Source organism: Cucurbita pepo, chromosome 14 (assembly GCF_057944985.1).
Source record: "Cucurbita pepo subsp. pepo isolate OVF chromosome 14, ASM5794498v1, whole genome shotgun sequence".
Classification (NCBI taxonomy): domain Eukaryota; kingdom Viridiplantae; phylum Streptophyta; class Magnoliopsida; order Cucurbitales; family Cucurbitaceae; genus Cucurbita; species Cucurbita pepo.
Window position 1 is genome coordinate 3,342,303 of NC_141811.1, and position 14,745 is coordinate 3,357,047.

Here is a 14,745-nt window from a genome sequence, read left to right on the forward strand (position 1 = left end):
TAACTCTACTCCTAGTCGCCAAAGGAACAAGATAGAGGCGAGAGTTGGACGAAGGTGGGGTGTTTAGAGTCGACCAATTTTGTGTTTATTATATGATTTAAATATTATATATTAAAATTGAGTTATAATTCAAAGTTAGTAAATAAATAGATAAATATTTATAAATTAATATTCTATTTTTATTAAAAATAAAATTGTGAATAAATAAGAAGATTGAGTTGATAATTTAATAAATATTCGGGTTAAAATCCGACACACGGTACTTGTAATTTTACCCCAAAAAATCAAAACATTACTTTTAGTCTAAATTACGGAAATACCCTCATCTGTGACCGAAACACCTAGCCATCAGCCTGGATGTATGATGTATGATGTATGTATGATGTGACTTACTAGACCTCAATCTTCGCCGGAACGCCGAGGCGCGCGCATGGCGGCGCGATTGACTCTCTCTCTCTCTCTCTCTCTCTCTCTCTGCTGCCTCCATTTTCAGCTCTCTGAAGCTCCGATCTGCATGTTCCGCTTCAATTTCTAGGTTTGTATGATCTTTAGATATGTATTTTTGTATTTGCATATCGATTCAGGCAATGCATTGCATGTAGGCTCTCATCTCTCTCTCTCTCTCTTTTCTTTTTCCTGTTCTTCGCTAGAACCCTAATTTATGTAATTCAAGCTCGATTTAGATTTTAGAATCATGTTCGGAAGCTGCTTGGTGGTTCGTAAGTTCCGTTTCTTTTAGTTTTGTAGCCGCGTTGATCATAGCTGAATTAGAAGAAATCATAATAGGAAGAATCAACTCTGTTTTAGTATGTTGCGAACGAAAGAACTTCTGTTTACATTTGAGAGCATTACTTGTTGGCTAATCTTTAAGCTCAGGTACTTCTACATGCTTGTACGTTCTCGTTTTCCTTGCAGAAACTCCATGTTTATTTTCAATATTCTGTACATTTGATCTGTTAGCTAGCTGGAGATTTCTGTTTTTGCTCTAATATGCTTTCTTGTAATCATTTTTTCCCCTAATTTTATCAAGTTAAGTAAAACCATGTTTAAAAATGGCTGTTTCAGACCATTTGCCTGCTTATGAGAGCTGATTTGTGAACATCCCATGAGTTTAATAAACGTTGCTTGGAAACAATGCCCTGAATGACTTCATTGCACTAATGGAAAGGGAAACTTCAATGAATTGGTTCTTATGCTGAGCAAGTGGTTCACATGGAGGATCATACATTTGTTGTAGGTCAAGAGTTTCCTGATGTCAAGGCATTTCGAAATGCCATTAAAGAAGCTGCTATAGCTCAGCACTTCGAGCTACGAATTATTAAGAGTGACTTGATACGTTATTTTGCAAAATGTGCTGAAGAGGGTTGTCCATGGCGAATTCGTGCTGTTAAGCTTCCTAATTCTCCAATCTTCACAATTAGAAGTCTTGAAGGGGCACATACCTGTGGACGAAACGCCCAAAATGGACACCATCAGGCCTCCATAGATTGGATAGTGAGTTTCATAGAGGAACGGTTGCGGAATAACATTAATTACAAACCGAAGGATATATTGCACGATATCCATAAGCAATATGGCATCACTATACCTTATAAGCAGGCCTGGCGTGCGAAGGAACGAGGTCTTGCCACAATCTTTGGTTCTTCTGAAGAAGGTTATGGTCTTCTTCCATTGTACTGTGAACAAATAAGGAAAGCCAATCCTGGGAGTGTTGCAGAAGTGTTCACTACTGGTTCAGTTAACCACTTTCAGAGACTCTTTGTTTCGTTTTATGCATCGATCTACGGGTTTCTTAATGGTTGCTTCCCTGTGATTAGTCTTGGCGGAATCCAGCTTAAAAGCAAATACTTAGGTACTTTACTATCAGCTACTTCTTATGATGCTGATGGTGGGATGTTTCCACTTGCTTTTGGTGTAGTTGATGCTGAAAATGAGGAAAGCTGGATTTGGTTTTTGTCGGAGTTACATAAGGTGCTCGAGATGAACGCTCGGAACGAACTGCACCTCACATTTTTATCAAATGGTCAAAAGGGAATTTTAGATGCCTTGAGAAGGAAATTCCCAAATTCTTCATATGCATTATGCATGCGCTACTTGAGTGAAAGTATTGGAAAAGAGTTCAAAAACTCAAGGCTTGTTCATCTTTTGTGGAAAGCGGCGTATGCTACAACTACAATAGCTTTCAAAGAGAGAATGTCTGAGATAGAAGAGATTTCACCTGAAGCTGGGAAGTGGATACAGCAATTTCCTCCATCTCATTGGGCATTAGTTTATTTTGAAGGAAACCGATATGGTCATCTTTCTTCAAATCTAGAGGAGTTCGCTAAATGGATTCTCGAGGCACGTGAGCTCCCAATCATCCAGGTGATCGAGCGGATCCATAGTAAACTAATGGTTGAGTTTGAAGAGCGGCGTGCAAGGAGTTCATCATGGTTTTCTTTCCTGACTCCATCAGCTGAGAAACGAATAGTGGAAGCAATTACCATTGCATCGTCGTATCGAGTTCTTCGATCAGATGAGGTAGAGTTCGAGGTTTTATCAGCTGAAAGATCATATATAGTTAATATTGGAAAGCGATGTTGCTCGTGTCGTGAGTGGCAGCTTTACGGAATGCCTTGCTCTCATGCTGTTGCAGCCATTGCCTCATGTAGGAAAGATGTCTATGCCTTTACAGAGAAGTGTTTTATGGTTTCTGGTTACAGGGAAGCATATGCAAAAGGTATATACCCGATTCCCAGAAGACTTGAATGGAAAAATCTCGATGGAACTCCGATGGATGATGATACACAGATTGTGCGGCCACCCAAGTTTCGTCGACCACCAGGACGACCCGAAAAAAAGAGAATTTGTGTAGAGGAACTGAATCGAGAAAAACATACCGTGCATTGTAGTCGATGTAATCAAACAGGACACTACAAGACGACCTGCAAGGCAGAGCTCATGAAGGGCATTGAACAGTTCTAGAACTCTATTTTGTACATGCCTCATTTTGTCAAGTGTACAATATTTATTTTCTGGGTAGCAGTTGGCTTTGGTTCTTAGATATGTGTAGAATAGGGAAAATCCCCAATCTCTGATGTATATGTAGACTCACTGTCTCTGTGAGGATGATTAAGTATGCTGCAATATCAGGGGATTCAAGTCACTAGTTGTACCTTCCTTTGTTCGCTTTATACCCGTGTCGTAGCTACATTAAAACCTTTTCTCCCTTATTATCTGGATGAAACTCGTGAAAGATCTCTCTCCATTAGTAAGAGGTCATCATTTTCTAGCTACAAACGATCAGGTATTTGCCCTCCCTTAGTTTGTGGCTCCAATGCCTTTGCGGCTCCAATGCCTTTGAAACGGGGTGAGTTGGAAGTTCAAGTCGAACCATCGTTCAACTAGTTAAGATATATACTTTCAATCAAGAGGTTATATATTCGTTCAACATTGTTGCTTCATTGAATTTGCTTCAGGTTCACAATTCGACTTTGATCATTATGGACTGGTACCAAGATCTATTGCTATGCTACAATTACAGGAGAGATGTTCAAAATATGTTATTACTATGCTATTCTTATAATATTGTACGGGGAATCGATAAGTTAATATGTTATTACTATGCTATTCTTATAATATTGTACGGGGAATCGATAAGTTAATTCCTGTCGATGTGTATTTGCCAGACTATTATAAATGCAATACCAAGGGAGTCTCATAAACTATAAGTCTTTATATCATACCTGCTGCAAAAAGTGTTTAAATTTTCATAGTCCATTGATCCCATTTGAAAATATCTATACGAAATTTTCATTAGAAATTAGTTTTTGTATGGTTCAAAATTAATGCTTCTTTCTTAATTTTCAATCATCTCTTTCAAAATTTTGTACCGTCCATTTGCAGTTGACGTTGTAAAATTCGTTTCGAACCCTAAAATAAAATATACCAAAAAAAAGAAGAAAAAAAAAAACTCCATTATTTAGTATAAAAAGAAAATTTCCATTTTTTGACCTTGTCTATATATGGGGAACTCGCAAAGATTGGTCTACGAGATAATAGTATTTCTCAAATTATTTAATATAAGAAATAATTACAAAAACGAAAAATTTAGAGTTTTAGTATTATTTGAATTAATCCATGAAACTTTAATGATATAATTCAAAACAAGTATCTCTTTAGTTGTTATCATATTCAAAATAACTACTTGAAAGAAAATTGCTTAGATGTTCTCGAATGTTAATTATCAAAAAGCTTAAGCTGATGGATGATAGTAAGTTTAATCCGTTCATATTCTCAATATCCTGAATTTAGCCATCAACCTTAATAAACAAGCAAATTTTATTACCCCAGTACTTCATACAGCGCCTCAATGCAATAGGCGTCATTTGCTCCCCATGCAAAGAAACCCCTCCAACAAAAACGGCAATGCTTTGTTCATTTCAAATGAAATTGAAATGTCAAAAACAAGAACGCAGAATGATAAGAGTTAAAGAACAGAAGGATGATTACCTGTAAACTTCAATCTTTCATTCATTCCCCAGCATCACCTTTTCCCTTCTTTCTTTCACTTGTATAGCTGCTTGAATCTTCTGCAGGCTTCCAAAACATTTTCCCTGTGACCAAAAGCACTTACCCTGATAAATCCTTCACCACCGGGTCCGAAACCACTTCCGGGGGTTGTCACGACGTGTGTTTTCTCCAGTATCTCAGCAAATACATCCCACGAACTCTGGCCGGGGAAATTAACCCACACATATGGTGCATTCTTCCCTCCATACACGTTATATCCAAGCGAGTTAAATGTGTCCATTATGATACTAGTATTTTCTTTGTAAAACCCGATAACCCCACGCATAGCCTGCAAGTAGAAATTCGATAAATTTCATGATTTCCAGGGTAATTTGTTGTGCATACATTAAATATGAATTGTACTGTGTTTAATAAAAGTGATCCAAATTGTTGTTGATGATATCGCTTTGTGTTTGTTGAGCTCAACATGGAGCACAAGGACAACTTGGAAAATATAATTAGGGGTATATAAGGTCCCATTTGAATACTTAGCGAAATTCGAAATATCTTAACTAAACTCTTTGTATGGGCTTGCCGTGCACTTGTATGGTGTGGGGAAGCTTACTGTCTTATGTTTTGCAAGGCTCAAAGAAGGTGCTCTTGAATTCTGACATGCTAGTTTCTTTGTAAATTTCTGGAGCATTTGGAGTGAGAGGATGTATGGGATGTCTATTATGGGTGTCTATTACTCTGTCTTTTTGTAATTATGAGCTTAAATCTGGTTCTTTTGGATTGGGGTGAAGATTCGGTAGGTTAGTTGTGATGTCCCACATTGGTTGGGGAGGAGAACAAATCTCCTAAGGGTGTGAAAACCTTCCCCTAGCAGACACGTTTTAAAGCCTTGAGGGGAAGCCCAGAAGGGAAAGCCCAAAGAGGACAATATGTGGCCTAGGTTGATACATTAGTATTAGACCTTTTTTTTTTGGGAGGGGTCTTGGTTTTCTTGTATGCCTTTGTATATTCTTTCATTTCTCTTAATGAAAGTAGTTTTATTATACATATTTAAATCTATTTTAAGAAAATTAAACATGGTAGAAGGGGCAGAAGAAACTATAACAAGCAGACCGACCTCAAGGCCTTCTGGTGAAAGACAAGCCAGGCCTCCAGCTTGAGCAATGTTGGATGCACCGTTGAAGCAAGTAGAAACAATGCGGTTGAAATCTTTAGCAACGGGAAATCCATCAGAAAACAAGAGTTCCTTAGGAACAACAGTCCAACCAAGACGAACTCCAGTAAATCCAGCGTATTTGCTAAATGATGATGTCTCAATTGCAACCTGCACAATGAAAAAATAGACCATGAAATGAAAAATAGGGCATGAACTGGCTATCATTTCTCAACTAATGCAAAAGTACATAAATAACGAACAGATCAGCCAATTAAACAACCAAATTTCTATCTTAACATTTAAGATAAATTATAAGCTAAATGTGAGATCCCACGTTGGAAAGGAGAACGAAACATTCCTTATAAAGATATGGAAAGCTCTTCCTAGTAGAGGCGTTTTAAAATTGTGAGGCTGAAAAGCAGACAATATCTGCTAGCGGTAGGCTGGGCTGTTACAAATGGTATCAGAGCCACACCGGAGGGTGTGTCAGCGAGGATGCTAAGCCCCCAAGGTGGTGGATTGTGAGATCCCACATCGGTTGGAGAGGGAAACAAAGCATTCATTATAAAGATTTGGAAACCTCTTTCTAGCAGACGCGTTTTAGAACCATGAGGCTAATGCCAATACGTACGGACCAAAGCAGACAATATCTGCTAGCGGCGGCCTTGGGCTGTTACACTAAATCTCTTATGATACATAATTTCAAGCCTCCCCAAGGACATATCTGATTTCCTACTCTATCATCATCCCCGTTCCCTACTAATGCTTCGAACATTAATGTTCCCATTTCGGGGAGACTCTAGCAAAAGTATCTTGAGAGAAAAGTCTCTGCCAGCTATTCCTACATTTAGCTCATGACCTAGTACGTCTAAATGTTCTCATCAATCATTGTGAATTTACTCCAGCCTGCAGATTCGTGGATGGTTGGATCCAATAACATTTTGATTTTCAAGAATAGTAAAGCAATTTCATATTTAGCAAGAGAATTGCCGTTATTTGATTTTTCTTGCATTAAATAACACATGTACGCAAGCTCTTATTAGGCTTTCTGAATGATAAAATTGGAATCTAATGATGAGACCAGACCGTCACAGGACATAAACAAGAGAATCCAAGCAATATAGTGGAGCTATACATAACAATAGGGTAACCAGAGATGCATATTTGAACTTTGAAATATTAAAAACTACGACACAAATGTATTGCGATGGAATTAGAATAAAATGACCAAAAAATGTAAATCTAATAATATCAAGTTCAGACATCGAAAAAGTAATCTTAATGAAATTTACCTCCTTTGCTCCAGGAATTTCGAAGATAGATTTTGGATTATCGTCTGATATATACATTGCATATGCAGAATCATAGACTATAATTGACCCATTCTTTTTAGCAAACTCCACCAGTTGGGTCAACTGTTCCCTAGTTGCAGAAGAGCCGGTAGGATTGTTCGGTGAACAGAAAAATATGATATCTGTCCGGGAAACCTTGGATAAATCGGGGAAAAATCCATTTTCTGGAGTACACCTCATGTATTCAATATTGCCATACTTTTCAACATCCTTTTGGTACAGTTCAGTCTGCCCCAAAATGACACTCGAGTCCACATAAGCCTACATTTCCACAAATTCATGATTAGAATTCAAATCGGCAGAGGTTGGTATGAAGTTTTACAGCCTAAACAACGCATGCCTTTCGATGTTACCACATAATTACCTAGATAACATTATCCAAAAAGAGAGAGAATGGAGTAACAAAAGTACTGGTCTCAAATATATTATCTAAATTCTTTTTTCAAAAAAAAAAAAAAAAAAAAAAAAAAAAGCAACAACAGAATTAAAGTATTATTTATTGTTTGAGCTTAAGTGAACTTATCCGTGAGCTAAAGCGACTAAACCAACAAGGGAAGTTACATCTAAGGACGAAAATGCAAATACGGCTTGCATAACAGTAAAGATGAGACCGCTAAATGCTTCTCAAAAGAAGAGCTCGATATTTTTAAAATGATCATTTAACTATGTATCATATATAGTTGGATTGGAAAACTTTATAAGTGTACTAGTTAAACATCTAAATTTTTCAATAACGTGAAGAGCAACTCACCGGGTATGATGGGTCTTGCACTGCCATCGACACATTGGATCCAAAAACAAGCTGCCAAAAGTGGGAAGAGAAGTTCATTAGTAACAAGATGACAGGCAAAAGGTGTAATATATATTTAACTAAGTTGAATGACTAACATAAAAAAAATTATATAAAAAAGTTTGAAAATAGAAAGAATAGAAAGATTACATGGACAAAAAATGTTCCAAACTAAAACAAACCATACCTGAAGACGTGTTATGTCACATTTTGCACCATCAGAAACAAAGATATCTTCCTCTCCTATGCCAAGGTCGCTATAAAATGTTTTGCTAATTAAAGCTCGCACTGGCTATACAAATCAACAAGTAAATTAGAAATTTCAATCATGGGAAGATATGACCCAAGAAAAGTCAAATCATCAAGTCAATTCGAAAATGATGTGGAACACTTGTTAACACAATAAGGCAGCTATTACTACTATACTTCACTAAGTATGAACAAGTTACTGACAGCACTTAATTTGAAATTAAACAAGCATTAAGGTGGCAAAAATTTCTGAAAGAAATCATTGCCAGAGAGCACAGCTTGATGAAAGAGGCATGCCATATCGAGAATAACATTGCCGGACCTAAACCAAAACAAAGTGAGCAAAAGAGTGGCTTGGATTTTCTCACTATTTATACCCAAAATTCACCGATTAGGGAAGATCACTAACTACAAAACCTGAATGTTAAGTTACACAAATCCAGGAAACTTTAAGGCAGACTCTGGATAGAATATAAGCTCTCCACCTCCGCTGATAAACTTTCGGACGTCTCTTATTTCTTCTCCTCGGTTCTCTTTTTGTTAGATTTTTCTTCTTTTTCGTTAGTTTGTGTGTGGAAGGTGTTGAACTTCAGAAGTTTTTCCAAATACGAGAAACTTCAGCATAAGATGTCAAATGCACAACTTCACTTAAAAAGGCAGCACGAGTAATAGTTTTTCAGGAACTGAATTGTACACCTTTTCGCCCTGCTCAGCTCCGTAGCCACTGTAACCCTCCAGAGTAGACAATGCATGTGATCTCTGCCAAAGAAAGGAACAGGATAGTAAAAAACGGGTTAGCAACAGTTGTTTGGCCCAAAATGCATAATAGTATAAGGTGTATGGTCACCAGGAGGCTCTTATCTTCTGGCATGAAAACAACTCCAGAGAAGCCCACCAATTCAATGCATGCAGTTGAAGAAAAATGTAATGTGTAAATTGGATACCATAGAATAGTTTTATTTCATAGAACATAAACCTTTGTAAGGAGTTTCTGAAAATCGCATAAAATTCAGTTGAATGAAACCAAACTTTACATGCATATGCGTAAGAAAAAACATACTAATTTCAATGTGAATGAGATGGCAATGCAGTGTTACTACTTTAGTGAGCCGATAATAGAAAGACGAGTCTGTTCCAAGTAAAAATGATCGGACCAAATGAAAGACAAGACCGATCACAGGCAAGATCCATATTTCCATAATGATGTTAAGCTAAATATTATAAAGATTATGACCAACCTTTCTTCTCATACAAATTACATAATCCCTAAACCTAAAACTACCGTTCAACAGATTGGCCAATCATTCTAACATTTCGTCTGATTTGAGAGTTGCGATAACCATAATCAGGGATTTGAGAGTTGCGATTCGTACCTTTGCCATGGCCGACGTAATAACCTCAGGAATAGGCTCAGTGGTGTCACCAATTCCAAGGCTAATTACTTTCGCATCAGGATACTTTAGCAAGTGCGCATTCCTTCTTCTTGCAATCTATTATTGGATATACACATAAACTATTACCGCTACAACCAATGCACAGCGATGACATCGAGATTAGCAGATGAAAAGAAAACTAAAAATCTGGAGCATTCGAATTCATCAATAACAAAGTGCTAAACCTTGAGCAAAATGCACCACACACCTCAGGGAAAAGATAGCCAGCTTGAAGTTTGGCGATGTTCGCATTTCTAGAGACCGCTGTTTTGTAATCTTAAGAACAGAAAAAACAACAGAACGCCAATAAGGAGATGAAGTAGAAGCAGCTAAGTTCTCATTCTTGTTACAGTTATCGAAACATGGAGATCATTTCTTTCATCAACCGGCATAGCAAGATTAGTTTTAAATTGAAGTTTCATATATCTATCTATACATGCAAAAACAAACTGCCATTTCTACAATACCGGTTTTGGAATCTTGAGATGTCGCAACACACTTGCAAACGCCGGCGCTTGTTCTCGGCAACGATACCGTCGGATTCCTGTAGCATAAACGAGACAGTTTGCACGATAAATCTAAGCAATGAAACACGACAAACAGAGAAGTGTCAGGATTGATGTAAAACAAAAACAAAACGAAACAGAGATTAAAGAAGAAGTACTTGACATTGAAGTTGAAACGCGAAAGTAATCAGATGAAGACGATGAAAGCGGAGATGAGGACAAATTCTGCATAGCTGCCATTTTTTCTTGTACTAGAAGAAATGTGTTCGGTTGAGTAATATGAGGAACTCTTCGAAGTTGACGGCTTTTTAAGCGCACAAACCCTATGCTTTTTCAAATTATTCGAATAAAATTAAATAAACGAATTAGAATTACTTTAATTAATTACTAAAATATAAGTAAATTGGTTTTTTTTTAATAGTTAATATTATTAAGTAGCAAATAATACCATTGAATATTTTTAATTAAAATTAATTTCAATAATTTAATTGATAAAATTCATAGTATATTATTTGAATAATAAATATATGAAATAATTTAAAACATTATCTTACCGATTTAAATTTTGTACTTGGTCTGTTAAAATGTGTAGTCTCACTTGGAGAGGTAAACAAAACATTTTTTAGAATGTTGCGGAAACATCTCCTTAGTAGGCATGTTTTAAAACTGTCAGACTGACAGTCCTAAGTAACGGGTCAAAGCGGACAATATCTGCTATCAGTGAGCTTGAGCTATTACAAATGGTATTAGAGATAGTCACCGGGATGGTGTGAGGCACTGGTTGAAGTAGGGCTTGGGCTGTTACAAATGGTATCAGACCTAAATACCGGATGGTGTGCTAGCGAGGACGCTGGACCTCCAAGATGGGTGGATTGTGAGCATTAGTCGGGGTAGGGTTTGGGTTGTTACAAATGATATTAAAGCTAGATACTCGATGGTGTGACAATAAGGACATTGGACCCAAGGAGGTGGATGGTGAGATCTCACGTTGGTTAGAGAGAATAACAAAACATTACTTATAAGAGTGTAAAAACCTCTTTTTAGAAAACGCGTTTTAAAACCACGAGTGACGGCGATACGTAATGGGACAAAGAAAACAATATCTGCTAGTTGTGGGCATATTCTAAGATTTTTAAAAGTTTCAATAATACCTTTAAATATTTTTTTTTACTAAAAATTTAAACGTATATTTTTTCATTTTTTTTTCACTTTTTAAAAGAATTAAACTTTTTATTAAAAATACCTTTAAATATATATATTTTTTTTTTACTTAAAAAAAAGTTTAAATGTATTTTATTAATAAAAGTATTTTTTTTTTAACTATTTAAAAAGGTTTGAAGGTATTTTTCTAATAAAAATTTATAAAATTTGTTTTATTTTTTTTTAAAATATGAATTGCATTAAAATTTTGAAAATCCCTCTATTTTGTTCCTTCTAACCTTTGGCGAGGGGGAAACGAACACGTCGGATTCGTCAAAAAGAAGCCAGGCCCGCAGGAATCTAGCATCGAAACCCCTCTCCGCTTTTCAATTTCAGAGATCGGAGCTTGATCGATTCTCTAGGGTTTCTGAGTTCGTGCAATAGCCAGTCGGACGACGCGCGAGGGCAAATCTTCGCCGTCCTCACCGTCTAGATCGAGTTCGATTTCTGCCACTTCAATTTCATTTGTTCTTCCTCACCTGCAACCGTCGTCTGTTTCGGTTCCTCTTTGATATCGAGGGCTTCTTCCACAGAAGAAAGCTGATTGTGGTTCTTTGATTCATTGGTTTGAGGACTAACAATCAGAAGACTCTGCTGAAGAGTGCTGCAGCGGTAAAGTTTGGCTTCTAAACCCTGATTTTGAGTTGCAATTTTGAGATTTTCTGTTGGGTCTTTGATCGACTGTTAACGATAGCATTAATTTCAGCAATAGAATCAGTGTTACTAATGCTTTGTTTGGCATCTAGAATGTGAAGGAAATTATTTGAAATTTCTTAATTTTGTCTGGAACCCATGAATTTCTATTCTCTCCTATCTCTCTCGCTCCCTAGCAGCAGCATGTACTCATCGATCTCTGATATCTTCTTTTCTCTTTATCGCTATCTGCCGCTGGTCGCCAGCACGCCCCCTCACCCACGGCACTTCTTATTTCTTCTCTTCTTATACCCCCTCACGCCAACCGTGTTTTCGGCCGCAGCCCCTCTATTCTCGATTGCTTGCCATGGAAGTCTGATCCGGTCAATTTCTTTTTTCTTCTTTCGTTATGTTTTCTTATTTCTTCGATTCAACCACGCCAAAAACACTGTTCCAACGGATTAGTGGGTAGCTGACTATAAAAAAACCAGGTGGAAGAACGAACATTTTCATTTTCATACTGCGAACAGTGTGAAGTTCCAAGTGGTTGGCAATTAAATTGGTCATCGAGATCTTGAAGACGTTGGTTTTGGTCTGAAAACTGATTGTATATTTGTATGTCATGTCTAGTTTTTATGTAAGACACCTGGCTACATTGTGAAATTTATCTTTTGTTTTGCTTTGGATGCTGTTATATTCGTTGGTTTGAATGGTGAAGATACTTACATTTTGTAACGAACATGCTCAGGTGACTAAAATGGATCTTGAGACAGAAAATAGAGTAGCTGCAATTCTAATGAGAGAGGCGGCAGAATTGCGTCGCCAAGCTGAGAAAGAAGGTGTGGATGCCTATCTACGGCATCCTAAAGTCAGGGGTCGTCCTAATTCTCGTTTCCTGACTGCAACTGTTCTTGGCGTACAACAAGGTTGTTTGTTCAATTCATGTTCTAACATTTTCGTTTCTTTATGAGATGATCTTTATGTTTGATGATACGAACCCTATTGCTATATACCCTCCTGGCGTTTTCTTGGTTTTCTTCAAAGATTGCAATCAAACAATGACTGGCCTTTTCTGTACTTTTGTTTGGGGTTTGAGGAGTGCATTCTATTTGAATAGTTGCCCTTTTGTTGCTTCAAGCTGATATATATACTTTTTATTACAGCAAATAAAGCTGTCGAAGTGAATGAAATGTGGAGAGTTCGTCAAAAGGAGCTCGAACTGGATGACAGGCTTAGAGGCAAGTCAAGAGAGGGGAACAATGGCTCTGGGAGCCGCAGGGGCTTCAAACCATCCACAGATTTCAGTCATGACATTCCCAGTAGTTCAAGCCCATCTAGTAAAAGAGATTATGAGGATTGCGACTTAAGGGAGAATCAAGGATTAAAAGATGAAGAACTTGAGGAATTTTTACACTCAAGGTATCTCTCTCTGTGTGTTCTTCTAGGAAATACATGATTGTTTGTTCGTCGGCGAGATACTTCAATTAATATGCGACTGGGATAACAATTACTCTAGAACGCTTTTAGTGGCTTGACCTTGACATCAGTTTTCTCATTTTGTGGCAGGACAAAGCGTGGGAGAGGCGCAGTTGGGTCACGAATGGATGAAACTGGTCCATACCTTGCCCCTTGTAATGAGACACATTCGAGTTGGCCAACAAGCTCCAATGTTACAGATAGACATGTTGTTTATGGGCCAGAGAAGCCTAATTCTCTGAGGTCAGATGGCTCTTCCGAAGAGGACTCAGACAGTGATCGGCGAAAACGGTCGAAAAGAAGTTCACACAAGCAGCATAGCAAGGACCATAAGTCAAAACACAAATCCGAGAAAAGGAGGAAAGAATCAAAGAAAAGCAAACGCCGCAAATAACAGCCTCCATGATCGTTACTTGCAGCTTTACTCCATGCCTAAAGGTACCACACACTGCAACTATTGCATCATAATTATAGATTTAACTGCAAGTATGAGATTAGGGAATTCTTACTGGTTGGATTTCTCCAATGCATCTGTTTTGTTGGTTACAGGGCTCCATGAAGAACGGTTTGAATTCTGCATAAGTCGAGCTATTTAACGAAGAAGGTGCATCTCGTTTTAAACTATATTTAAGTTACATTTCTAGGCTCTGTATATAACCCAGGACAAGCTCATAGAGTCATAGCTCAACAGCTCTCTTTTTTCTCTCTCTCTCACACTGAATTTCACTTTGTTAGAAAAAAAATAGCCTTTTTCACTATGATGAATTTAGTTGTAGGAGCAGCAATGTGTATCTGAAAACTTTCTCGAGTGAACTCTTGGGGTTAGATAGATTGAATGACAGAAAGTCCTCTGTTTCTCTGTACACATGCTGGGATCATTAAATGAAAATTGAGATGTGATATGTCCATGGATTATTTTTCTTAATCAGGTATTTGAGATCTCAGATTATGTATGTATGTATTTGTCTTTGGGATTCGTCTTGCACGATGTTTTGGTGAACTTATGCTCAAGTCTCTTGTCCTGTTCTTTAAAAATGGTTTTAGAGAATTGGGTCGGAGAAAGTTTTAGAAACGTCTCAAGAGTAATTTTGAGATAGTAATGTTATAAGCTAGCAAGTAATATAAAAAAAATGATTGATAGTATCTAACTTTAGTGGGAAGAATTGACAACTAGTCGCATATTATATTCAAATATAGATATCATTATGATCGTGATACTTGATGGTAAAGATTATTCAACACGAGAGTATTATCCAATTTTTATTTTCTAATATAATTTGTGGTACACTATTATATTCAAATATCACCTTAACAATTATGTCTCAAAGAATCATTTAATTGTATCTCGATTTTGATCATTATAATTAATAAATATTATGCTTTTTATTGTTTTGTACGGGCAATTTTCATTAAAAATAAAATGTTAGACAAAAACAACCTTAGAGAA

At 37.1% G+C, this 14,745-nt stretch overlaps 3 protein-coding genes across 7 annotated transcripts; 2 read left to right on the plus strand and 1 right to left on the minus strand.

Annotated features, from left to right (window-relative positions):
• The first annotated feature begins 351 nt into the window (after positions 1-351).
• Positions 352-3,145, plus strand: LOC111810721 (uncharacterized). Of its 2 annotated transcripts, XM_087117458.1 has the most exons (3): positions 352-535; positions 740-876; positions 1,066-3,145. In XM_087117458.1, the coding sequence occupies exon 3, from the start codon at positions 1,213-1,215 to the stop codon at positions 2,962-2,964; it is 1,752 nt and encodes a 583-aa protein (XP_086973584.1). In that variant the 5' UTR covers positions 352-535; positions 740-876; positions 1,066-1,212; the 3' UTR covers positions 2,965-3,145. The 2 variants fall into 2 exon arrangements, with proteins under 2 accessions (XP_086973584.1, XP_023553246.2); XM_023697478.2 differs by lacking the exon at positions 740-876.
• A 1,157-nt stretch (positions 3,146-4,302) lies between these two features.
• Positions 4,303-10,294, minus strand: LOC111810428 (LL-diaminopimelate aminotransferase, chloroplastic). 3 transcript variants are annotated; one of them, XR_002817398.2, is made up of 11 exons: positions 10,148-10,294; positions 9,951-10,061; positions 9,692-9,759; positions 9,424-9,540; positions 8,747-8,809; positions 7,989-8,093; positions 7,763-7,813; positions 6,952-7,272; positions 5,621-5,827; positions 4,492-4,840; positions 4,303-4,410 (listed from the first exon to the last, which is right to left on the minus strand). XR_002817398.2 is itself a non-coding variant. In XM_023697132.2 (10 exons), the coding sequence occupies exons 1-10, from the start codon at positions 10,227-10,229 to the stop codon at positions 4,547-4,549; spliced, it is 1,419 nt and encodes a 472-aa protein (XP_023552900.2). In that variant the 5' UTR covers positions 10,230-10,294; the 3' UTR covers positions 4,303-4,546. The 3 variants fall into 3 exon arrangements, 2 of the variants coding, with proteins under 2 accessions (XP_023552900.2, XP_023552901.2); XM_023697132.2 differs by having other exon boundaries at positions 4,303-4,840; XM_023697133.2 differs by having other exon boundaries at positions 4,303-4,840; positions 9,951-10,027; positions 10,153-10,262.
• Positions 10,295-11,422: 1,128 nt separating this feature from the next.
• LOC111810429 (G patch domain protein) lies at positions 11,423-14,213 on the plus strand. Of its 2 annotated transcripts, none has more exons than XM_087117266.1 (5): positions 11,423-11,806; positions 12,571-12,748; positions 12,986-13,241; positions 13,389-13,736; positions 13,848-14,213. In XM_087117266.1, exons 2-4 carry the CDS (start codon positions 12,580-12,582, stop codon positions 13,690-13,692), a joined length of 729 nt encoding a protein of 242 aa, XP_086973392.1. In that variant the 5' UTR covers positions 11,423-11,806; positions 12,571-12,579; the 3' UTR covers positions 13,693-13,736; positions 13,848-14,213. The 2 variants fall into 2 exon arrangements, with proteins under 2 accessions (XP_086973392.1, XP_023552902.1); XM_023697134.2 differs by having other exon boundaries at positions 11,424-11,801.
• Positions 14,214-14,745: the final 532 nt, after the last annotated feature.